Source organism: Pezoporus occidentalis, unplaced genomic scaffold (genome assembly GCF_034315485.1).
Source record: "Pezoporus occidentalis ecotype Australia unplaced genomic scaffold, CSIRO_AGI_Poc_V1 ctg18, whole genome shotgun sequence".
Classification (NCBI taxonomy): domain Eukaryota; kingdom Metazoa; phylum Chordata; class Aves; order Psittaciformes; family Psittacidae; genus Pezoporus; species Pezoporus occidentalis.
In genome coordinates this window covers 687610-713828 of record NW_026913640.1, presented here as the reverse complement: position 1 = coordinate 713828, position 26219 = coordinate 687610, and the positions used below count along the sequence as shown (strand labels likewise).

The 26219-nt window shown below is 43.6% G+C and overlaps 2 protein-coding genes across 3 annotated transcripts in view; both read right to left on the bottom strand.

The window, feature by feature from the left end:
- Nucleotides 1-314: 314 nt before the first annotated feature.
- On the bottom strand, nt 315-5144 carry LOC134161804 (uncharacterized). The gene is made up of 10 exons (XM_062614971.1): nt 4768-5144; nt 4527-4679; nt 4151-4318; nt 3992-4033; nt 3523-3607; nt 3380-3433; nt 3188-3254; nt 2744-2916; nt 2355-2516; nt 315-2179 (listed from the first exon to the last, which is right to left on the bottom strand). Exons 1-10 carry the CDS (start codon nt 5142-5144, stop codon nt 2123-2125), a joined length of 1338 nt encoding a protein of 445 aa, XP_062470955.1. The 3' UTR covers nt 315-2122.
- A 2052-nt stretch (nt 5145-7196) lies between these two features.
- The window catches only part of FREM2 (FRAS1 related extracellular matrix 2), a 123047-nt gene continuing 104024 nt past the window's right edge, over nt 7197-26219 (bottom strand). The window contains exons 17-24 of one of the 2 annotated variants that reach the window (XM_062614986.1): nt 22302-22494; nt 19922-20026; nt 18650-18777; nt 18430-18564; nt 15768-15894; nt 13642-13829; nt 12605-12751; nt 7197-10924 (exon numbers count right to left, since the gene is read on the bottom strand). In XM_062614986.1, coding sequence (XP_062470970.1) covers nt 10412-10924; nt 12605-12751; nt 13642-13829; nt 15768-15894; nt 18430-18564; nt 18650-18777; nt 19922-20026; nt 22302-22494 — 1536 coding nt within the window. In that variant the 3' untranslated portion in view covers nt 7197-10411. Of the gene's footprint in view, nt 10925-12604; nt 12752-13641; nt 13830-15767; nt 15895-18429; nt 18565-18649; nt 18778-19921; nt 20027-20050; nt 20380-22301; nt 22495-26219 lie in introns of those variants that run through there. The other variant, XM_062614987.1, reaches the window with a different exon arrangement.

The window sequence follows — 26219 nt, the reverse complement described above, 5'->3', positions numbered from 1 at the left end:
CCTCCAGACCAGACACCGTGGCCCTGTCGTCACCGCCACCGGGGTGGTGCTGGGGTCGCATGGTGGAACTCAAAGGCCAGGCGGCAGGGCTCATCTGGGGAGACCAAGCAGTACATGGGCACCTATAAGGGCAGAGTCAGAAAGCGCTGATGAAATCACGAGGGCAGGAACAGGCGGGACTTGGCTCTCCTGGGTGTTTTGGAAGTGTGCTGTGAAAGGGGTCATTCCTAGCACAGGAGAGAGGCTGGCTCCTTACTGGCAACTGCAGTTTGCTTTTGGTCCCTTTTCAACCTGCGTGATACGCTCAGGCATGGCAAGTTGACAGGGATGTGTGGCGCCGCCTTGCCAGGCAGCAGGGCTCGGCAGGGAGCCCTGGGAAGCTCTGATATGGTCCTTTCCAAACCCCAAGCAGCAGCATCCCTCACTGTGCCATACTAAAATCAGACTTACACAAACTGAGCTTCTACAAGTGCAAAATGAAACCTGCCAATGCTGCGGTGGTATGCTTCTGCTGACATACATGTTCCACTGAGGACATCTGAATGCCTCCTTTCTAGGACCATCCTGTGCACCTCAGGAATATTTCCTATACTCAGAACTTAGAAAGATGGAAAACAGGGTCTGCTACGTACCCACACTCCTCCTTCTTCTTCCCCTGCTTTCAGTTGCCCATCCCTGATAAGGGCTCGGTCTGCAACCTGCTCTTCTTCTTACATGGTGGCCCATCACTCCCCTCTTCAGAGGCTGCTCGCTGCATTCTGTTCCCTCTTGCAGAGCCTGGCAACCTTTCCATTCAACAGTATTGTTAGCTGAAGCCATGATTACCTTGAAGCAAGCAGAGCTAGGTAGTCTTACCTTTTCTCCCCACAAAAGCTATTCCGTTGCTCACTTTCAGGAGCGACAGGAGGCACCTGCAATGGAAATGTGCAAGTTAGCAGGGGGCAAGGACCTCCCTGACCAATTGCTGCCTTAGCTCTGAAAGGCACAGCCTTCGCATGGCTTTGTTCAGCTCAGCTGAGCCAGCTGTGGGGTCACTGCACAAAGCGGGATGGCTGAGCTGCATCCACCTTGCTTTGCACTTTGGCAGAGCTGCAGGCTGGTGGCTGACCGTGCTTGTCCCTGCGGCAGCAGCCCCACCTTCTGAGGAGGAAGCCTTTTGTTGTCATGCTTTTTGTGCACTTCACAAACCTCTGCTGTTTCTGCCTCTGCTGGCGGTGCTGGTGGCTCCTCGGCCCCTCGCTGGCCAGCCCGGCCCCAAGGAGTTCCTCCTGGTGTTCGATGAGGAACTACACGAGCTGCGTCACCTGCACACAGCAAAGCGCTGCTTTCACCGCGGGGGCTGATAAGGGCTCAAATAGCCTTCCCCAGCCTCACCCATGCTTCTGTGCAGGAAGGCGCGGCCATGGGGCTGCTCTTGCCGGCTGCTGCCCCACAGCTTTGCTGACGGGAGGAGGCAGCCAGGGCCCTTCAAACAGCAAAGCTGGGGTGGGCTGGGGTGGCTGTAGCCTGGCGATGAACGCAGCGTACCTTTCCCGTCTCCTGCGCCAGGACATCCAGGGGCAGCTCACGGGGTGGGCTAAGGAGGTTTGGCCCCAGGCAGATGGCCAGGTTCCCAGCTGTCATCTTGCTCACAGCCATGTTCCTGCAGATGTTGCTGAGCAGAGACAGCAACTGCCGCAGCAGGAGCACGTTGGCATCTGCTAACTTGCTGGCCACCCTGAGGGAACAGGAGCACAACGTTAATGAAGTCGGTGTTGACAACACAGGTCTCCCAGGCTGATCTCACCCAAGGCCACCGCCTGCTCTACAGCAGAGGGACTGCCTTTGCTGAGATATGGCCACCTCTCTCCATCCCTGCCCTTCTCAAAGAGGCCCCTGCTGGAGCAAGCCCCAGTGCCTTTGGGAAGCACTCCATGGGGAGAAATGCTTTCTTGTGCCCTTTTCCCCCAAACCAAAACACCACAGAAGCGAGAGGTGGCTTGCAGAAACCACGGCTCTTTCAGGCAGGCCATTGCTTTGCAGGTGAGTCCCAGCCTGTGCCGGTCCCTGCAGGCTGCTGCCACACTTACTCTTTCAGTGCTGCCAGCCTCTCCTGCCTGCTGGTCTGCTGCATGGCGCTCATCTACTCCTCGTAAAGCTGGCCATCGAGGAGCTTGGAGGGCATCTTCCGGAGGAGGTCCTGCAGTGCCAAGGGCTCCACGTGAGGCTTTGGCCACTGGGCCCCAGGAGCATCCACAGCATCCCCAGCCCTCTGGCTCATGAGCAGGCGGCTGGGTGTCTGCTTGTGCTCCCGCAGGTGCCCATCAGCACCAAGAGAGCCGGGAGCTGCCGGGCTCCAGGTCAGCAGGTCTCACCTTCAAGAGGACAGCCAGCAGCAGCACAGGCTGGCTTTCAAGGTGGACTTCCACCCCACTATCGAGGGCCTCCCGGACCTCGCGAGTGGCACGCTCGTTGGCTGCCCGCCGGAAGATCCCCTCCGTGGATGGCCCGTGCTCATTGAGCAGAGCCAGCAGGTCCTGAGGGCACAGAGGAGGAGAGTTGCCAGGTTGGAGAAAGGCCTTGAGCTAGGTGCCTGGGACAGCCCCTCTCTGGAGGAGCCAGCAGGATGGGATGGGAAGGGATAGGAAGAGATGGGATGGGATGGCGTGGGATTGGAGGGGAGGGGATGGGATGGGATGGGATGGGATGGGATGGGGACCCCTTGTCTCCATCCATTACCATCATTCAAGTAAGGCTGTCTTACTTGAACAGGCTGGGGCAGCATGCCGTCCTGGCTGCAGAGGTCTCCGAGGGGGCGGCCAAAGAGAGCTCCCGTGGAAGCAGACCCTGATGGCCCCAGCCCCTCTGGTGCAGCTGAGGTCCCTGGCCGTGCAAATGGCCAGGGCAGCCTCATCCTGCTGCTGTGGGACCTGCCTGCTGCCAAGGGAATCAAAGCAAAGAGCCATGGAGGAGAAGCACCAGGAGAGTGGTCCCAGACTCTCTCAGTGCTGTCCCCCACTGTCGATGCCACGGGAGAGGTGGCATTGTTTGGGAGGGAGGGCCCCGGGGCTCAGCTCTCTCCTGCTGCCGAGGGATGGGGATGGACGTGCCCTGTGGCAAGGGCAGCGGCAGCCCCATCACAGCAGGCATGCCCACCTGCAAGAGCAGGAGAGAAGGGCCATCCTGCCCCTGTCCTCTCCAAAGTCACCATCCACGTGGCCGCGTCCAGCATCAGTGCCAGAAGAGATGGGAGGTGGCAGCTGCTTGGCACAAGCCTGCAAGAAACGGGTTGCACTCACCAAGCAGCCCCTCAACACAAAGGGTCCCCCGTGAGCTGCATCAGCCCCTGTCCGTGTATGAGAGGTGGGGATGGAGAGATTGCACCTCAAGTGACCCTGACCTGAGCCTGGTGCTGGAGCAGCTTCTCCAGGCTGTTGGCATCCAGTGTCGTCGCCTGGGCAAGGGGAAAAGAGCAGAAGGTGAGGAGCGATGCAGCTGATGCTGGGCTGGGGCAGCCAGAGCAGAGGCAGAAAGGACACTCACAGCATTGTGGCCCCTCAGCTCCTTCAGCACGAGCCTGATGGATGGCAGCTGTGTCACCCGGGCTCCTAGCACTCCTTCCGGTGGCCTGTGCACAGGGAAGGGGCACAGAAAGAGCTGCATGAGACCCAAGCCAGCTCTTCTCTCTGCTGCCAGCCTGGGGAGCACTTCCATGCTGCCTGGAATGGCTGGTGCCAGCCGGAAGTGGAGCAGGAGCAGCAGGAGTGGATAGGATGAGGCTGGGCCGGAGTTGGATTGACACAGCTGGATGAAGCAGCTCTGGCATCTGTGGCTGCTCAGCAGTGGGGACTCCTCTGCCTGCAGCTTTGGGGACAGCTCTGCCTGCAACCTCTGGGGCACCTCTGCCAAGCCCAGCAGAGGCGTTTCACTGTTGTTTGTATGTCACAGGTGGAACATCCCTCCATGATGGGAGCACAGGCTGCCCTGTGCTTCAGTGCCAGGCAGGGCTTACCCAAGGAGGGCGCTGAGCCAGAGCTCCTTCACTGCCCGGGAGCTGCCAAAAGAGAGGAGAAACAGCCTGAGTGCCTGCTGTGCCCCAGCAGACGATGCCTCATGGGGCAGGACAGAGGTGCTGCCCACCCAACTGGCGGGACATTGCACCGGGACTCACCAGAAGGTGACAACGCAAGAGCCACAGGGCCAGAGGAAGACAAGGGAGCTGACGGCCTTCCCTTCCTCCTCGTCCTCAGCGGCATCCCCAGCTGAGCCCTTCCCGCCGCTCAGCACCTGGAGCACGCCCAGGGCCAGGCAGAGCAGCGGGCTCTGGGTGCTGCCACGTCTGCAGAGAGGAGAAGCAGAGAGTGATCTGGAGGTGGCCGAGCCCGCTGGCTCCACTCTAGAGCCCGCCTGCCACGGGCACAGCCATGAGTGCATCCAGCAGCAGGGTGCCGGGGGCCTGGGGCTGCTCCTTGGCTGTCCCTGCTCTGGTGCCCTGGTGCCAGGGCCATGGCTCGGGAGGAAAGGCAGCTGGGCTCTGCCAGTCTTACTTGGTCTTGGTGATGACCACGCTGTCCTTGAAGAGGAGGTGGTCCCTCTTCTTCCCCTGGCCATGGCCCTGGGTCACCCGCACACGCTCCCGCAGCAGCGGCTTGGGCTGTGCCTGGTCACGCGTGCGCTGCTGCTCAGGGTCAGGGTCATCCCTGCAGGGCAGATGGCATTGAGCATGAGCGAGGCGGCTGCTTTGGGGTGCAGCTGTGCCGGCGGGTCCCCAAGCCGTGGGGAACTCACCTGGACCAGCAGCAGCAGAACCACTGGCCCATCCTCACAGGGCTGGGAGAAGACCCGTAAATAGAGAGCTTGTGAAGCTCGACAGGAGTGCTCCTCCGCAAGAGAAAAGCACCCCCAGTGCTGCTGGTGCTGCTACACCCGGCACCGTCCCTGCAGGCACTGGGGCTTTTGCCAGGCAACCACCGGGTTAGAATGGAACACCATTGTGACATCAGCTCTGGAACCCGGGGGCCCAGGTGGGGCAGGGCACTGTGGGGCTCTCCCCAGCATGCCCATGTCCAGCCCTGGCCCCAGGGACTGCTCCCATACACTGCAGTGTCCACCAAGTCACGGCTCCCATAGCCGTGGTCTTCTGACTCAGGAGCAGGGAGCCCCATGTCTACCATGCAGTGAGGCAAAGCAAAAGTATTAAATGCCTCTGTCTTTTCTTCATCCCCAGTTTTCAGTGGCCATCTTCATAAAGTATCAGTCTGAGACTTCCCTTAGGCCTCTGCTTGTTAGTAGCATCCTTTAAAAAGCCTTTTGTTGTTGTCTGACGGAACACTGACCAGTTTCATCTCTAGTTGAGCTTTGGCCTTTCGTGATGTCTCCCTCCATGTGTGAGACCCAGCTCAGTAGTCTTCCTGGGAAGCTCGACCTTGCTTCTAGGGAGCATACCATTTCTGGGATACAATTTCTTTTCCTGACCAGTTCCAGGAGGATTTCCAGGCTGCTCTTCTCCCACACCTGCTTGACTCCTATTGACACGATGGGATTCCTGCTCCTGTGCTTTCAAAAGGTGGTTCTTTAAAAGTGAGCAGCTCTCACAGTCCCCTAAGTCCTCAAAAGCTCATGCCCAGGAGACCCTGCTAAGTAGTGATTGCTAGCAGACACCCACAAGGACATTTGCTTTATTTTCCATTCCCCAGATCCTCACCATCAGCTTCTCCAATCCATCACCCCTGAGAGTAAGGCCTGTGAAGTCCAACTCCTCCCTTGCACAGAGTGCAACTCCTCCACCTCTCCTGGCCTTCCTATCCCTCCTGAACAGCCTATTGGGCCCTCCTGAACAGGCTGTTGGGCTCTCCTGAGCAGCAATGCTCTCTCACCATTATGTACCATTTGCCATGAAAAAAAATCTAATGTACTCTGAGAAATAAAAATTGACAGCAACATCAGCACTGCAGGAACAAGAGAACTGTTTCCTGCAGGCTCACCTTCACTTGTCAGTGAGTCTGGTGCAAGAAACCCTGCCAGCACATGGGAATGTGGCAATCCACCCTACAAAGCACTTGCAGACGTCAGGAGATTTCTGATGTTCTGGAATTGAAAGAAAAATCCCTCTCTGAGCCATGAGTGCAACAACAATGATTAAAAAACAGCCAGCCCCTGTCCTGAACACCTGATGACCAGAAAACAACCAGTTCAGGAGCAAAGCAGAGAGGTTTATTACAACCATAGTAGTAAGTTTATGTTCTTCCATCACTGAGACAAATTAGTTTTTGTTAACCCTGCATTACTGACCCCCTTCCACAGTGTGATTTTCACACACAAATCTTACAGCAGTAACCAAAACAAATGTAGTTTTATTTTTTCCTGATACAAATGCCAAATATCACAGCCATAGACATAAGTAAAAGAATGTTCCAAATAAATATGTATGGAAAGATTTTTGACAAATTTAAATACAGTAGTTATTGTATAAATGGCTTAACAAACGGTATTACTGCTAGCAGAATAAGCATCTCCAGGGATAAGAGGATTGAATACATAATCTGGAAATAGATTAAATATATATATATAAAATATACTCAGTTTATTGCATGGATAGATAAATATTAACATATTTGTGCACATAACTGGGAATGAGGCACTTATTCAGGTTAGTATACACAAGGCCACTTTTTAGGTAGAAGGGAAAATGTCAATAATCCTCAAAAACATCTTCCTGAAATCTAAAATCTTGAAGCCATAATAAAAAAGGCATGCTGGTATAGATGTATTTGTAGTTCACTGAATTGTAAGAAATCCATTTCCTTAAGAATGGGACAAATCTGGCAGGCCTCACTGAAAACACTGGGATTTTTTCCCAGGCAAAGGACTTCGATATCTGACTCGAATCTTACTCATGCTTGTTCAGCTTTTCAGTGTTTTCTTTGTGTTTTTCTTTGTTATTACCAGTTTGCTCTATTATTTTATATACTGTTAGAAAAACTTTAGTCTGATAATCCCCATCAGCCTAAACATTTTACAGAGTTGTCCTTGAATGCTATACAGAACAGTGATCAAGTTGTTTGCCAAGCTAAATATTTGGCTTGTAGAACACATGGTTTTTGATGTGATTTTTATTAAAAGAAATAATAATTAAAAAAAGATTTTGCCTGCAAGCAACTTTAGTGATACTTGTCTGTTAAAATTCAAAAGCAGAAAAATAGCTCTACTGATAAACATATATTTTTAAAAAGATCTTTGCTTATACAAAACAGGCATTTTATAAATATTTAAATGTTCTATTATTTACATGTGTCCCATTTTCTGTAGAATCATTGACTGCTGTTACCTCAACATGCATGTCCTAGGAGATGAATTCTGCATTTCTCATTGTCATAGTGATTTCACATATAGGCACAAAGGCAAATTTGACCTTAGGTTACACTCACAACTTAGTGGTGAACTTTAAATAGAAAATGCATCTGTGGGCTAAATCTTTGATCAGTCTTGCACACATAACACATAGATCACAACACAAGGAACTTCATTAAAGGAGTAAATTAAGGTCAGGTGACTGGGGAAAGGGTTTAATGCATGGGACACATCTTGAGGATAATTGTTTCGGGCTAGAACTCAGATTAATTAAAATAAAAGATGACTGCATGGTTTTAGTAATGGAGTTTGACCCTTAGGTTGCTGCAAACATCCTTCAATTAAGCAGTCTGAATCACAGCCTTCAGAAAACTTAGAAAAGGTAAGACAGATCCTGACCAGATTTATTTGGTGAAAACCTGATGAAATCTTGTTAAATGAATGAAGTCATAACAATATAAATGAGCAAAAAAAGGTATCAGCATGAATCCCTCTGTGGACATATTCACAGTGTACCATGAATCTTAGCACAGATATTCCTAGGCTAGTAGACCTCAATGTTTCTGAGTCTTTATGGCTCAGAAGACGACTGTGCAGAATTGCTAGGTCTATCCGTGCTGAGAGAGCACCACAGACAGTACAGAAAACCTTTTGGATGGATTGTTTAGTTCAGAGGCAGCATTGTGTGCTTGCAGGCAAGCTGCTTTTAAGTTGGATCCTGCTCAGCTAGCTCAGATCTCTGCAGCACGATCCCCAGAATACCAAAGACCAAGTGTATTGCAGCTGAAGATAGTCTGGGGGCTGCCTGCACCAACCACCACAAAGTGGTGAAAGGCAACAGGTATTTTAGCAACAGTCTCAACAGCATGATTCAGATTTTACATCATTTCTATAGTTTAACTAACTCCTTTGACAACTCCATTGACTTGGGCACTGTAACATCTTTGCAGTGACATGGACAGTGGGATTGAGCACCCTCAGCAAGTTTGCTGATGACACCAAGTTGTGCAGTGTGATTGACATGCTGGAGGGAAGGGATGCCATCCAGATGGATCTTGACATGCTTGAGAGGTCTGCCAATGCTAACTTCATGAAGTTCAACAAGTGCAAGGTCCTGCACCTGGGTCAGGGCAATCCCAAGCACAAATACAGGGTGGTCTGAGAGTACATTGAGAGCATGCATGAGGAGAAGACACTGGGGGTGTTGGTCGATAAGAAACTGAACGTGACCTGTCATTGTGTGCCCACAGCCCAGAAAGTCAACCATACCCCAGGCTGCATCAAAAGGAGTGTGACCAGCAGGTTGAGGGAGGTCCCCCCCTACTTGGCTCTCATGAGACCCCACCTGGAGTGTTCACCTCTGGGCTCCCCAACATAAGAAAAACATGGGCTTTCCAGTGCCTAAAGAGGGCCTACAAGAAATCTGCAGAGGGTACTTTTACAAGGACATGTAGTGATAGGACAAGGGGGGAATGGCTTTAAACTGGAAGAGGGTAGACTTAGATTAGATATTATGAAGCTCTTTACTGTGAGGGTGGTGAGACACTGGAACAGTTTGCCAGAGAATTTGTGGATGTCATATCCTGGAAGTGTTCAAGGCCGGGTTGGACAGGGCTTTGAGCAACCTGGTCTAGTGGGAGGTGTCCCTGCCTGTGGCAAAGGGGTTGGAACTACATGATCTTTAAGATCACTTCGAACCCAACCCATTCTATGGTTCTCTGATTTGAAAGGGCTTATTCATATATAACACTATTGTGACAAATGGTAAAATCTGTCCTAAGGGTTAAATAGCTTTCATAGCCAAATATTTGGAAGACTATCTCTGGGACAGAATAGGTCCTGTCTGGCTAAGAAATGACATGGGACACTTCTGATCCAAACTTCTGTGGATCATCATGCTGTCATGTTACCTACATCAACAGCTCTGAGAGAAAATTAGAATTACTCTTGCAAAAGTAGTCACTTGTTAAAAAATGCCCAACAATGACCCAGGACATTTGTCAAGATGTGCTATGATTATACAGTAATAAATATTACTTGATTCAATCAAATGTGGCTTTTTTTTTTCTTTGCTTTGTTGCCATTTAATATGGCAACTGGCAACGACACGCTGGATTCAGTATAATGACTCCTAGGCTCAGTTCGGGCAGAACCTTGTCCTCTGCATTTTGAATCCAACTCTATCACCTTCTCTAGGTACTGAAATACTAATGCTTGCATTTCCCAGCAGTGGATATGCACTAAAAAATATAATTTGCCTTACCATACCTCCATGATCCATTAGAAACTTAAAAGGACATGTTTCAAGTTTCTGTGAAAAACCATTTTCTTTCTGGATCTGTTGCATTCTTTGGCTTTATATAAACATAAATACGGGGGAAAAAAAATCTTGATTAAATAGCTGAATATGAATTTGCAGAAAAGAATATGCGTTGCATCCTGCGACATGCAACTGCTTGTAATGTTATGCTGTCTAATTTAACTGTCTTTTGAAAAGGTTCAGTTATATATAAGTAAAAAAAAAAGTAAAAAGAAATCACTGGTATAGCTTAAGTGAAGTCAAATACTTACAGGAGGGAGGATTCATGCCTGAGGCATTTCATCACCTTTCATTGTAGATATTGTGTTCCTTGTAAAAAACAATACAAAATTTAACTGAAGAGTATAAGGATTCCTCCTCTCAAGTATTTTGTGTTTCCGAAGAAACAGATTTCCTCTCTTATTGCAGACAGGATATATAGCACCTTTAGACAGATTCATCTACTGTTCTGAAATGTCAGAAAACACAAAAACAAAACAAAAAATCTCTCCCTTACAATGCAGCTCCTTGAAATGCTACTTTAGATTAGTGCAGGATATAGGGAGGTCAGGATGACCCTTTTTGCATAGTGGGAGGTTTGGTATAGATTCTTCTATTGCTGATGATGGCAGCAAGAGTTCAGGATAAAAAATTTCAGGTACACCTAGAAGCATATGAACTCTTCATTCCTCATGAGTTACCACAATCTGCTGCTAGCAAAGTGCAGTTCAAGTACTTTTTGAGGCACTCTGGAGACTTGGCTTGAATCCTGCCATTTTGGAGTCAAACCTCTGAGCTGTCGCTGGCGTAATTGTACGGAAGCATCATTGGTTCATTGCTGCCTGGCTCCTTTCTGGCTTCCTTCTTCTCAGAATTTTGTTTCCATTTTAGCAGCAAAACAATGATTGCAATTAAGCAGATGGCAAGGAAAATGGCAGCAACTCCACCAATGATTGTGACTACACTGACCCCTGCACTTTGGTTATTCAGTTCTCTGGGGAGAACACCATTGACTGCAACCTCCCTTTGAGGGACCTGTTTCTTGCTGGCGCGATCTAGTGCTATGTGCTGTATGTTTGTTCCTCGGTTGTTTTCTACTCCAATGTCCTTTGCAAGATCTCGATCCTGCTGAACTCCCCTCTTCTGACGTCTATGTGTGGATATTCCTGAAGTTCCACGGCTCAAGAGCGAGTGGTACTGATGCTCCACGCTCCTTTTGCCAATTCCGCGGTTAGCATTCTCTTTTGAACGTACAGTGTAGATTGTATGGACATACCACTCCCTACCCAAAGACACCTAGAAAGACAAAATGTTTTGTATTTAATACATGCATACACGATCAGACAGCACTATATACAGAGGAAATCAACCACTGTTCTGAACTGATTGCCTGGACAAGTACTTTCAAAGTCACACACATACAAGCCCTGCACTATGTGCCAACGTACACCAGAGAAGTCACGTTTTCTGCCAAAATTTTTAAAGGGGGTAGTTTCCATTCCTCTCCATGGCCAGACTCTATGGCTATCAGGTGCAGATGAAGAGGTGTAGCCTTGGTATCTTTTTGGTACTGTTAGTACCAATGGCCATCAAAAGAACCTCAACTGTAGACAGTTCACAAAAGAGAACATCCCAGGCCTAATTGCTAGCTGACTAGGTAGGCCCTGGCTGTGTCTAGTTCCATTTAAACATAAGAAAGAATTTTAAACTGTCAGGGTGATCGAACGTTGCAACAGGGAAACTGTGAAATCTTCACCCTTGGAGTTATTAAAAATCCAACTGGTCACAGACCTGGGCAACTGGCTCTAAGCAGAAGGTTAGAACAGAGAATCTCCAGAGGCCCTTGACAACCTCATCCTTTCTGTGATTGCATGCGATCTGCATTAGATGATGTTTTCTTTCTCGAATTTGTCTTATCTTTTCAGGATACATAATAAATTTGGCTTCCACAAGGTCCAGTAGGATTGTTTGAATACAGTCTTAAAGCAATTGTCTGATAATTTCAGTGGCTGCAGCCAAGTTCTATAATTGTGATGAATAACACATTTTCTATTTTACTCTTGTTTTCTCCAAGTCTTTTTCAGGATATATGGTTGCTTCTTCAAATTTACATTCTTTTGACAGAATGAAGGCCAAAAACTACTGGATTTGGAAATGGAATCTTCAGATAACAAAAAAGAGATTTAATTTTCATGGGGACAGGTTATAAAACTCTTCTTCTACTGTTAAGTAGATTGTTCTCTTAAATATTTCATTGCTTGCAACAGGACCTTTAATTCTGAAGTGGCCAGGAGTAGCATTAAAGCCTCCTGAAATCTAATTTAGCCTAAATAAGGTCTCAGTATTTTTTACACTAATTCATACGCTTGAGTTTTGCATGTACCTTTGCAAATACCTAAGAGACAAATAATGAAGAAGTAATTCCTGACTGGCTTACACTGATCAAACAGATGAATGCACACAGCTGAAGGATTATATCTAATTAAAGAGTTTTACTCTTTAGTTGTCAGTTTCTAGGATTTCCAGCGCTTAGATGTTTCACGATGGGCAAATTTGCAAGGAAGAGATTACATAGAAAATGCTGAGTAATAGCTACATTTTTATTCAATTATTTATAAATGCCTATGATTCTTTTCCTTTTTATCTTTGACACGTGAGATTGGAAGCAATAAAACAGTGCTGTGTAACAATAAATTTTTCAAGTTCTTAGAAGAAATACATAAGAATAAGTTGTATAATTTCTGGTTAGAATGTGGAGTTAAGCAAGGGAAAAACATAGTATTCCCACAGAAATCTCTTAGTAAGTGCTCCAGATTTTATATCTAGAAATTTTTAAGCATTTATAATCCTGTTTGACTGTCATTGGAATCAGAATAAATCTATTGGCTTCAATATGACTTACTGTTGACAACAGTTCTTGTGCAAGTGTTTCTTTCTTGGTACAGTGCTCTTGCTAATAAGCTACAGAAATCATACCTGAAATAGAGGAGTTGAGTCTACTTTAAATCCATCAGAGCCTGGCTGTTTAACTAGTGGAATTGCTTCAGGATCATCTATTGCAAGTTTTGCATTAAAAAGCACATTTCCAAAGCTTGTGGCTTGTGTCTCCGGCTGAGCTTTGTCCTACATAGCCATGGAGGAAAAAATAAAGTTAGCAAAATACGGATTTATTTATTCTAGTTTATTTCTTCTTTTCCAGTTCTAATATTTATACACAATGTATAAATTGTTTTATGCAATCCATTGTAATACCAAGAGAAAAGACATGAGAAGCTGCTGTCACACCTGACTTGTACTAACTTCTATTTAATCTTTTGCCTGAATGCTTTTTTTGTTGAAATCCAAGGGGATACACTATAGAATAATCATAGCGACATTTGTAAAATAAAAAAGATATATGCATGTAGTCTGAAAAAAAAAATTAGTAAGTCTGTTTCCCGGTTTAAAGAAGCTAACTTTCATTTCTATTAACAGATACTCATATAAATTAGTTTAGACAATTAGGCAATCATCTTACTTCAAGTTAAATTTCTAAAAGTAGGGCAACAGATCTGTAGTCATTTAGGTTTACTCTATTTTCAGAAGGGAAATAATCTCAGATATTCTAAGCCATCATTAGAGGTATCTCTCTTTCCCTATTGATTACAGAGGCAAATTGGATGACTAACTTTAAATTATACATTAAATTTTTAATGGCTAAAGATAAAAATTCCAGCCCTTAACTTGCATGTCTCCTAAGACTCCCTCTATGGTCAACAGGTATAGACAATGTGGGGAAAAAAACTATCTTGGGATTCTAACTTAGGTCAAACTCTAAATGATAGGAGTCCCCAGAAAGATAAAGAATAGAACCAGGAGGGAGAAAGGCAAGATACACCACCAGATCATGTTATCCTGGAGTTTAAGCCAAAAATATGGTGCCCTGGAGAACATTTTAAAGAACAGTTGGTTTTGGATAAAAAATAAGTTAGGAAAAAAAAAAACGTGCATCCTCCCAGAATTAGAACACTTACCACAATCTTAAACCTGTACAGAAGGGATGGAGAATCAGCAAGGCACCCATATTCAGTGTTGGATGGATTATATTTGGGTACATATCCATCAGCTCCTGTGCATAGGAAAACCTTCTCGATGCTACAGTAGAAGGAATCACCCAAATTCTGCACTGGATCCACCATCACCCGGCCATATATGATATCACCTGTGAACAGTGCACACAGTTTACATTCTATTATGCTGGAACATTTGGCTCAGTACTGAGGCTAAGCTAATAAGCCAAGTCAAAAAATTTAGTGCAGTGTAATGTGACTTTATCCAAAGACATCTTGCTACCCAGCTTCTTCTGTAGGGTGCTTTCAAAGGTCATGATCAGAGAGCATGCTCTTCCATGTACTCTGAGCCATAAAATAGCAGTAGGAGGTCACCTGCTCTTGCTATAACCTCAGCCAGTTCAGGGTCTGTTTTAATTCTGGGCTACACTGTGTTCTTCACTCAAAAAGTGACTTAAAGAAACTCCTCTGCACCAAACTAGGGTGTAGGTTTTGGCCTCCTGACAGTTCTGGCACTTCTTAAAGAGATGCCATTTTTGACGTAGGTAGAATCCTGTTCAGTCTGCATAAGGTTTTACTTATACTTGGTCAGACTGGCATACTGTAGAAGTGAAATTAACATTACAAAAAGTCACACAGACATTATCTGAGACTTGGTTCCTTACTATGCAACTGTATTTCAGCTGTCTAATAATGTTTAAGTTAAGGCATGCTTGCCAGACCTGTACAAATAACCTGGGCCACTGTTATGCAGGCAAGAAAAGTATATTGTGTGCAGCAGTCAGATACATATGACAGAAAGTGGTTAGGAAGGTTGAAAATGTGGAGTAGGAAAGGGGAAACATCACATTGCTTTTACAACAATTTGGAGCAACTGTGCACTTTGAGAAGGAGAGACCAGGTACCTGCTGTGCAAAGAGTCTGTGCAAATACATCACAAAAGACACTAATGTATTCAAGGTGTTGGCACAGTAATAAACAGGCAAAAGAGGCACAGGAGGAAAGCAAAGGATTGACGTAGATCCACTTACAAATGTGTCAGGTGAATCAATCTTCCCACCCCCCAGCCTACTCAGTGGAGGACAGGAAGAAGGGACAAAGCCTTGATGCTGTACAAGCTGTGTTCAGTAGCAGCCAAAACACTTGCATGTTATTAATACTGTTCCGGACACAGATGCAAAGTACAGCACCATAGTGGCTGCTATTAAGAAAGTTAACTCCATCCCAGCCATACCCAGTACACTCAAGCACAGAAAAAAAAGAAACCTGTGTAATATTCACTTATCAACTAGTAGTGTTCTTAATATCAGACAATGATTACAAAGTGCTCAGATTATGAGAAGTGGCACCAGTACTGTAACCCTCAGACATTACAGTTTCAGTGCAGTTTTGCTAAGGAAAGTGTCCTGGGTTCAGCAGTAGCAGTCATTTTTCCCCTTCTTGGTAGCTGGTGCAGTGCAGTGTTTTGACTTTCGGCCTGGGAACAGAGCTGATAGCGATGTTTTGGTTTGGCCAAGGACTTTGTGAGCCTTATGCTCTGCCAGGGAGGAGGGGGAGCCAGGAGGAAGCAGAGACAGGACACCTGACCCAAACTGACCAAAGATATTCCATACCACAGCACGTCATGCCCAGGATGTAACTGGGAGTTAGCTGGAAGGACTGGGGGACTGCAGGGTTGGAGGAGGTATGGGTCAGAGCTTGGTCGGGCTGAGGGGGGCAAGTGGTCGGTCGGCTGGTGCTGAGGTGTTGTATTCTCTTCCCTTGTTATTTCCTTTATCATTATTATCACTGGTGGTAGCAGTAGTGATTTGTGTTATACCTTAGTTACTAAACTGTTCTTATCTCAACCCGTGGGAGTTGCATTCTTTTCGATTCTCCTCTCTGTCCCTCCAGGAGCAGGGGGAGGGCAAGAAAGGGGGGGGAAGTGAGCGAACGAATTACCTGACTGGGTTTAAACCACGACAGAAAGGCAAATGGAAAAGAATACAAGCAGCAAGCCCAAATCCTTACTCCTGTCTTGTTTTTACTGAAGCACGATCCTGAAAGCGTGGAACACATATGAAATGTATATGATCTGTGCATAATTATACCTTCTGAGAAAGCAACATCACTTTCTTGCCCAAAACCCATTGAGCCATCAGATAGCCACAGTGTCTTTTTGGAGAGAAGGAACATCTGGGTGTTCAAACTGAATTCGGCAGCCACTGGGTCACTGACCTAAAACACAACAGCATAAAGCTCTTCAACAAGGATTCTTTAATGACTTTTAAAACATAGCATGATCTTCTCTTAATGTACATTTATTTTGCAGCTCCCCACATCTACATGAAATATTATACTTTAACAAAAAATATTTCTTTGTACTAGACATAGATCGCTATAAATTTTACATGCATACAACCTTCAGGTTACCTGCCTCTGTGATATTTAATAGGATTCTAGGTTTGTTTATTCCCACCACATTTTTCCAAATCCCAGCCAAGGAGGTGCCTAAGGTAACTTATGTGTGGGGGTAACATCAGGAAAATATTTCCCTCAGTAACTTGCCTGCTGTGACTCATCACAGCCAGTTTTCTTTACCCCATTTTCATTCTTACATCCAAGTCCCACCTCTGCTTCTGATCCTCTGCCAATTATTTGAAAGTACAAATTGATAACAATTTATTTGCAAGTATCAGTTCTTCTGATGTGCTGCAGGATATCAGACCATGCATGTGAAAATGCACCAAACCCTTTGCACACCTTTTTATGCTATTATTTATCTTTAACATTTGACACAGTTATCTATAGTTCTTCCTTGATTACATTACAAGAACAAAATAAATCAATACCACCATCAGCAGGTTCTCATTGGGCCATAAAGCAAGCTGGAAGGCAAACTACACAGGGACATGGCATAACAAAAGGGAAAGAATATAGTGAACAGAATTGGGGAGAGCAAGTTCAACATGATGTAGTGTACCTGGGGAAACAATACAGAAGATACACACATTCCAAAAAAATAGAAAAAAAGAGCAAGAGGCTGATAAACAAATGAAAAAATGCTAACATACATATGTGTATTTATGAATACATATGTATATGTGTGTGGAAAGGAAGGAAGGAAAACAGTAAAGAAAACATTATTGCTGGCTCATGAACAAGGGGCTGATGGAATAAGATATAACAATACCAACAGAAAATACTTCTGCAAGTTCTACATCTGACACATTTATTCTTCAAATCTCTTTTTCAGAATAGAGTCCCCAGACTATCAAAGCAACAGGATTTGGCAAGAAGAATGAATAGCTGAAATACTTTTATAAACCCATTGCAATTCTTTAGAAAGAGGAGCCGTACCCCCACAGCCTTTTCACAGAAAGAATGGTTAAAAAAATATTATTTCCATTCTCTTAGAATCCTTTCTTCTAAATGTCTGGGGTTCAGGCTATTGAACAGCCTAAACAGTCCCACAGATTCTTAGTCAGTTCCAGGTAAGAGTTAGGTCTCTCCTACCTCACCCATTTTGCAATGATTTTTGCAGTTTTTCTGAATTTTCTTTGTCATCATCTTGTTTATTCTAGGACCAAACACAAGCTGTGGTTTAGCATTGCTGTGAACTACTTCAGAGTTCCTAGAAGCAGATTAGAAATGCCAAAGAAAAGCTGAAGCGCTGAACTGGTTTAAATCCCCTCACCTCCATGTAAATTTTTTCAAACTGTTTTGCTGGTTAGCTGTGAGAAGGCAGGTTTCATGTCAGACCATGTATCATCTCTCTGCTTCACTAGGACTTAATGCCACGTCAGGAATCATCTGTTCACCCATAGCCGGCATAATGCCAAACCAAAGCATGAAGACTGCATACATTCCGTTGTGTACTCTGGCTAATTCAACAGAAAAGTGATTGTGTATTGCTGACAGATCTGGATAGGATTTGCACTGTAAGATGATTTAATATCATACATCTATACTATTAATGAGCATGAAACCACAGCCATGCTGTTCCAGTGTTAGTTGTATTGGCTCCAAAACCCAAAAATAACTTACTCCTTACACATCCCAAGATCACTCTAACCCTATTGATAATACTGTAAAGTGACAATTTATGTTCTGTTAACTAACATTAACCCCCAGATTTTTTTTTTCAGTCAATGATTTCTACAGCATAATCCATTTCTCCATATTTCATTCTTAGCTACAGAACTTTACAGCTGGGCTTCATGAAAGGTATGTTGTTTGCTGGTTCCCATGTTGCCATGTGATCCATATTGCTACGGGTGGGATTTGTGTCACTTCTGAGACCAGTGCTGGCCACCTATACTTCCTCTGTAGTCAGTGAAGAAGGCTTACCTTAGGACTGAATGAATCCTCCTCTGGAGATTCAACTTTTAATACCAGAGATCTAGCTCTGATCTTTGTAACAGATGAAAACCTTCTGATAATAGTTTTATATTTTCCTAATTATCTGATAAATCTATATCATACCAAAGCCAAGAGATAAGTAAAGAATTCCCACAGTTTAGTTCATATCACAGTCGCTGTCCCCCAGACCAATGTCGGTGAGCTTCCTATGGGCTAATACATTAGCCTTTCCCAGTTGGGTAGAACTGGTTACATTACAGGGGAGGAGTATGTGCTGTCCCACCAATTTAGGAATCAGTTTGTTTATAAGCAAGTAAATTCAATTTCTAGCACTATTATTACAAGGCCACAAAGACAATTTGGGGATCTAACTAAAAAGAAAACATGACAAAGGAATCACTGGGGTGGTACCTGCTGGAATCGGATATCCAGATCAAATGTGATAGGGTCTCTAGGGTTGCATATCACTGGTAGGCTGTATTCCTGATGTGGAGTAGTGGTACAAGCTATCAGCTTCACAGTGTATGTTCCAGAATAGTCTCGAACCTGAAGTGAGAGAGAGAAATAGGTGTTCCACCAACATCCTAACAAGCTGGGGCAACAGAAAACAGAGTGAAGGCTGAGGTTTTACCGCAAAATCTGAAACAAAGCTCCACTGCTGTACTGGCTGGTTGTATGTTGGCTCACTTCGGATGAGGCTGAGGCTAAATGTCAGGCCTGGGTGATCAGCAGACATAACCATGGATGTTACAGATGAAGCTAGAAACATGTCAAGAGACAGATTTGTCACCTTTAGTGTTTCACTGCAAACTCTCAGAGCCTGAAAAACATTCCCAGTAATTCACAAACCATAATGCCATGGTTGACGTTAATACCTTTACAGGACACTGGGTTCTGTTAACTGAAACTAACAAAATCAATTACAGTCAACACAGCTGGGCCCCCTTGATTCTTGTTCAAGTGTCTATTAACAGTTGCTTTTGGGCTACACAACCAGAAGCGTATGAAGATTAAATTTAACAGACAGGCAAAACAGTGAGAAAGGAATGGCAAAGATCTATAATCCCTCCTGTTTAAAACTTGGAATGTCAGCTCAGGGAACAAAAAATAATTTCTCTAAGCAACGTAACTCTTTCAGCTCTGCCTGAAAGACAAAACCTAATATGTCAGAAGACAGCTGAGAAGAAGTAGAAGCACCATGAAGGAGTTTCATAGGTTAATAAAACTGACTTAAACTAAAAGAGATTTCTTAAAATTAATTTGTCCCTTCTTATTATTGTTAAGTTCTCATTATTGCTCAGCAGATTTAATTTAGTTAGATAATCTTTTCTGTAGCTGGCATTCATGCTCAGATTTATGTCTGTATTCTGAATAAAGGTAGTGGGGTTTAAACATTAAATTGCAGGATCAGGTCCTCAGCAACGACTAACTGAATGACAGTGAGAATGTTTTATTAACAGAGTGATACAATGCTCATACAAGACTTTTTCTTACTCTCTGAAAAAGGTCTAAAAAACTTAGAAAGGTTTCAAGTTAGCAAATAAATTTTAATGCTATCTACATTCCTAGGGCAACATAAGTGAATAATTAATAATAGCTTTTGGATTAAAGACATACACTTATAAATCCATAGTGAACACAATGGCCTAGATCTTTATCTTTCATAAGCCAGGCTTTTCATCAAGCGGAACGATCTTCTTTCCATCAGATTCGTGTATATTTCATTAAGTTAGACAATCAGAATACAGTCATCCCTTACTTTCCATTTTCAGATGGGAAAAATCCCATCTGAAGGGCACATTACATAAAAAAAAAATCAGACATTAGTAGCAGAAATAAGAAAAGTGAATATGGAGGGGTGTCCTTGCTTTTATAGTACTGCTAAAGTGTAGATTAAGCTTACCAGGATGGGACATCACAAACAGACCATGAAATCGGGCTTCAGTCTTGAAGTTGACAACCAAGCGCCCCTCTTCACTAACACGCATGCTGGTTGGGTACAGGGAACCTGGCAGCAGAAACCAATTTACAACTTTTATTCCACTTGAAGATGGTAAATAAATCACACTTCTGCGAAACACCAACCCCACTCTTTAATTTCCCCTTGTCATGTAAGTTATCTGGGAGACGGCCTAATGGTACCTTTTGGGTTGACTCAAGGTTCTTCTTGAGCAAGAATTTACACAGTGGGGCCTAGAGTTTTCACAATGCTTCAGCTTTCCAAAGCACATACTGAACTTCCCTGCAAAGTCATGGTTTTACATGTTATCATGGACCCAAACAGACGCTCCAGTAGGCAAAAGTCCACAGCACAGTCTGTGCTTGTGTTCGGGTAATAGCATGGTGAGCTGCCAGAAGGCTCTGTAGAAGGAAGAATACTTATATTTTCACTAGGTATTCAAGCTGACTTCTACCAACGAAAGCTGCTCCAGAGATACTTTTTATCAGTGCCTTCCTATCTATTATCTCAAGGTATCACCCAACCAGCTGTTGGTTGTGGCTTCCATGGCAATCTGAGGGTGTTTGAATCTGTGAAACTCATTCTGACAGACTTTGCATCGCAATCTCTGGCATGAATCTGGCTCAAGACATGGGACTAATGTTTCCTAATTTCAGGTTACAAAGTCTTGTTTATATGTCAGAAGAGGTTTATTGCTGTAGCTTGCAGCCAAGTCTTTTTTTTTCTCTAGAGTTCTGCAAAGCTTCAGAGTTCAGGCATTTCCTCCAGTGCTCCTTTACAGCCAGTGATGTGCCACCATTCTGCTTGACAGGAGCAAGAAGAAAAGAGGAATGTTCCTCCATGAACGTGTCAGAAACCTAACGCCCTCACCAATGTGAATGTATAGCACCCATACAAAAACACCTCTACCAATTATATTTATTGGTACATCAGAAAGATATATACATGTATGAAATATGGCTTTAGAAGACCTTGACTGCTTTACAGTCATATGCAGAATATACGTAGAACAACTATATCTATCCAGAGGCATGGAAATAAATTGGAGACTAGTTAACCCCTTCCTGCCCAGAAAAACAGCTGCTCATTGTACAAAGCTGCAGAATGAGAAAATACTGCCCAAATCATTTTGGGATATGTTGGGGGTCTATACTCCACTTCCTCACTATGTTTATCATGTGTCTTGTTCTAGCTGTTGTCAAAGAGAGCTGCCAGTGTTCAGCATCTCCAAACAGCTGGCCATCAGTTCCTTAAACAGAGAAATAAAATATTAAGCATTAAAGAGAGGAAAACAGTGGCACAGATGTGCCACATAGCTGAGGATTAAATGAGGTTGCTAGTCAGTGTCTACTACATCATATGATCTGTGGTATGTGGCTTATTCTTTAGGCATGGCATGACATGTGCTTCATCATGCACTATAGATTCCCCTTGCCACCCTCATTTACTGTTCTCAACATGAGGAGAGAAATCACATAGCAATGACTTCTGTAGCTTATATACAGGGTTTGTAGAAACAAAGAATAGTTTTATGCTCACTGGAGTCTTGAAACTGTGAAAGCATATATAAATAACTATAGGTGATGCCTGTATTCTACCATAGGCCAAGACAGGAAGCTTAATGTTGATGAGTACCAAAGGAATTTGCCTAAATAGAACAAAGGAGCATATAGGTTTAAATATACATTTTCACAGACATCTGTATGTCTCTACTTTTTAAAAAAATAAAATAATTTTTTGAAAGATAAATTCTGTAATGTCAGAGTTTGATTTGTGACTAATTATAGTCACAAACACTTATTGACAGTATCAAATTTAAAGAATGCTTCCCAGTTTAGTACTCTAACACATAGGCTATTATAACCATTACTTATTCCTATATCTTTTGAATGTTTCACAGTTAATGTGCTCAATATATAAAAAGTTTCTGAAACTGTACATTCATGGCCAGAAAAATATGATATCAGAGAAAAGTTTTTTTGACTTTTTTTCGTTAAAGAGCAAGCATCTTGTGTGGTAACAGAATATGGATACATAATGAACCTTGAAGTTCTGAGTATAAATAAACGTCATTAGTTTTTGCCTGTGTACTTCAACAAGACAATTATTTTTCTTTGTAACAAAACAGGTGTCAACTTTAACCTAAACCCCCCAGCAGAGAACTGTGAGTGCTCAGATATGACAAAGTGTTTGCAACTGATAATAAGTGATATACCATTAATTTTTAGTATTAGAATTATTAAAAAATCATCCTACTGTGTGCACATTATACTCTTAGTAACAGAACTCTTATGAGTTCAATGAAAAGAAATCCAAAACCCACCTTGGAGCTCTGCTTCTGGTGGGCTACCAATCCCATCCTTCCACAGGATGGCAGTGTCATACACAAAAGTCAGCCGAAGCTCTGATTGTAAGTCGAAATGCTGCCAGCCTCCTACACCCACCGGGGAGTGGAAAACATACGAGACATACAAAGGGACTCTCAGCGTGACGTAGGACTGTACTAGATTGAGAACCTATAAAAATGAAAATTATTTAATTAGGTTAGTGGTCATGAAAGACAGCATTGCACTGGTAATCTGAGTGCAAGAGAAAAAGAAGACAGAATTTGAAATAAATGTTGTGACTGAATCAAATTTTCTCATTTTGCAAATTACAGGTGAAGCGAACACCACCACATTTCAGCTAAGCTTACATCCCTTCAAGTTCCATTTTGTATTTCAAACTGAATAGGTTTTCTAATAAAACATGGACCCCTCAATTTTGACTTACCTTTTTTGGTCAGGCTTTTTAAGTACTTAATCAACATGGCTACGAACGAAGACTTTGGAAATTTTTCAAATATCCTTTTGTATTTGTCCTATCTTTGTGCCTTAACCAATTCTTTTGCTTACATTCTTATGCTACTATCCTCTAAGAAGCTCTTCTGGAAGATCCTGATTTTCTCAGATGTCATTGCAAGGCAGTTCTTGGACTGCACTTATGCTTTTCTGGAACTATTTCTTCCTTTGTGCATGGATAGTAGCTAACACACTCATGCAAACACACAAATCATACCATTTGTCACTGTCTGGAAGAACTAAAGTGCAAGTTGATATAGATTTAAAAATATATCCCTTATGCATGTATTGTACAAAACAATAGCACTGTATTTAATTATTATCAGAGAATTGCATATTCTTCATATATATTTGGATGAAAAAGGCAAGAACAGTGTCAATAAACTGCCACCTCTTAGGATAGCTCTTACATAATGTATGGATCCAAACCTTTCTGAAGAGACTTTGCATTTACGGTCTGTTACAAATACTTTTTCATTCACATCTCTTTGATTAGAAATGTGCAATCCAGATCCTTTTAGAACAGTCTGGATTTCTTTAGAAAGAGTTGGAAGGAAAGGCATTGAGATCATCTCCCAGTGGGAGACTTTTCAAAGTTAGAAATGTTGTCGAACTCTCATTTGTTTCCAATAGAAATCCCATATGTAAATTTGTGCATCTGGAGTGATTGTGCATTTCCCTGGAGTGATTACCTTGCAAGCTTCTAAAAAGTGTTTTGCACTATTAAAAAATCCCCCAACATTCAAAGAACTTTACAAGCTGTGTAAAAATCAAACTGTTTTTGAGTTCACCCAGTGGCATGTCAGGAGTCTGAACGTCCATTACCTTACAGATGCATTACATTTCCAAATACCAGACAAAACGTTTAGTTGTTTTTTTTTTCAGCAAAGCATTTGACACAGTCTCCCACAGCATCCTCACGGCTAAATTGAGGAAGTGTGGTCTGGATGATCAGGTAGGGAGGTGGACTGCGAACTGGCTGAAGGAGAGAAGCCAGAGAGTTGTAGTCTATGGGGCGGAGTCTAGTTGGAGGCCTGTAACTAGTGGAGTGCCTCAAGGGTCAGTACTGGGACCAGTATTATTTAATATATTCATCGATGATTTAGATGAGGGAATTGAGTGTACTATCAGCAAGTTTGCTGATGACGCTAAGCTGGGAGGAGTGGCTGACACGCCAGAAGGCTGTGCTGCCATCCAGTGAGACCTGGACAGGCTGGAGAGTTGGGCAGGGAATAACTGGATGAAATATAACAAGGGAAAGTGTAGAGTCCTGCATCTGGGCAGGAACAACCCCAGGTTCCAGTATAGGTTGGGGAACGACCTGTTAGAGAGCAGTGTAGGGGAGAGGAACCTGGGGGTCCTAGTGGACGACAGGATGACCATGAGCCAACACTGTGCCCTTGTGGCCAAGAAGGCCAGTGGCATCCTGGGGTGTATTAGAAGGAGGTGGTTAGTAGGTCGAGAGAGGTCCTCCTTCCCCTCTACTCTGCCCTGGTGAGACCCCATCTGGAATATTGTGTCCAGTTCTGGGCCCCTCAGTTCAAGAAGGACAGGGAGCTGCTGGAGAGAGTCCAGCGCAGGGCAACTAAGATGATTAAGGGAGTGGAGCATCTCCCTTATGAGGAAAGACTGAGGGAGCTGGGTCTCTATAGTTTGGAGGAGACTGAGGGGTGACCTTATTAGTGTATATAAACATATAAAGGGGGAGTGTCACGAGGATGGAGCCAGGCTTTACTCAGTGGCAAACAATGATAGGACAAGGGGTAATGGGTACAAACTGGAACACAAGAGGTTCCACTTAAACTTGAGAAGAAACTTCTTCTCAGTGAGGGTGACGGAACACTGGAACAGGCTGCCCAGGGAGGTTGTGGAGTCTCCTTCCCTGGAGACATTCAAAACCTGCCTGGACACATTCCTGTGTAACATTATCTAGGTGTTCCTGCTCCGGCAGGGGGATTGGACTAGATGACCTTTCGAGGTCCCTTCCAATCTCTAGCATACTGTGAAACTGTGAAACTGTAATACTATAAAACCACAATTATACTGCTTGCCCTGACTAAATACTCTGAACTAATTAAAAAGTTCATAATGGCAAATGTTTATAATTGCCACAACACATGACACTCCTTGATCTACACTCTCTGCTACCAAAACTGTTTCCACTTATATTGTTTGCATTGTTCCATCAAATGTACTATCATTTAGACAGAAAACTGTCTGGAAAAACACAGTATCATGCAGTAAAGCAGTCGGGTAGACAATATGAAATGTTCCAGTTTTAGATGATTTTATATGAATGCTTATTTGTTGGTTTTATATAAACACAATTAAGAACTTCTATTTGGAACAAAAAAAGAGAGGTTTCTTCTCCATATGTATTGGATGAGAAATTGAAGTTAGACAAAAATATTGTCCTTTAGTCTTATTTAAGTTGCAAGTTTATCTTTGGGATACCTGCATGATATCTGAGGAATTATTTCAGACATGGATTTGCTAAATTGTTCCAAGTAATAACATAGAATTCCCACTTGTATGAAAAAATATAGCTATGGTGGAAGTCTACAGCGCACCATGGTTTGCCTTTGATACAGGATTAACCTTGAACATTTGTAATTTCTTGGAACAGGATCAAGAACTGAATACATTTGGTAGTGTAACAAATGTGTTCTTATTGAAAAGTCATTCACATATGTGTAGACATTGAAATCAAAGATCTGAAATTCAGTTTGCTTATGAGGAAGATACAAAAGTATATGAAAGAAAATTCAATAAATGTCCATTATCCTCTTGAAAGGAAGCATACATAATGTTTCATGGCAATGTAGAGGAGGACTGGAATCTAACACAGAGAGAATTTAATGACCTTGAAGACCAGGACTTAAATAAGGTGACATTTTATAGCATAAAGTATAAGGTAATGGCAACTAGGGATTTCTGGTAGAAATTAAAGACATCAGTTAGAAACAACAGAGGGAAAGAAATTTTGGTATGCGAAGTTGATCACATCTCACAACTATGACCTTCCTACCCTCTCCATGTGATATGATCCTAAGATAAACTGAGGAATGGGGTGGAAATTAGAAGCATGCATGCTATTATGCAGAGCACTAGTGAGAGCTTATCCAGAACAGCTTTGATCATCCATGCTTGAAAAAGCCTGATTTGCATTGTAGACTGTAGAAAAAGAAATCAATGTAAACACAAGAATGGCAAAACTATTGGATGAAGGGAATCTAAAATAGCTGGGTTGTTTAGCCTGGTACAACAAAGGGTGAGAGGGAATAAGAATGCTGTCTATACACATCAGGAGGTCAACAACGGAGGAGGGCCACTGATGATGACAGATGGTGCTGACATGGGAACAAATAGCCATAACAAATACAGCCTAAAAATCAGAAGAT

Excerpts from the sequence above, each read along its gene's own strand:
- LOC134161804 (XM_062614971.1), bottom strand. The coding sequence starts at position 5,144 with ATGGGGCTCCCTGCTCCTGAGTCAGAAGACCACGGCTATGGGAGCCGT. Across the intron at positions 4,034-4,150 it reads TCTTGCGTTGTCACCTTCTG|CTCCCGGGCAGTGAAGGAGC; the intron begins GTGAGTCCCGGT and ends CTCTTTTGGCAG. Across the intron at positions 3,255-3,379 it reads TGCTCCAGCACCAGGCTCAG|GCTTGTGCCAAGCAGCTGCC; the intron begins GTCAGGGTCACT and ends CGTTTCTTGCAG.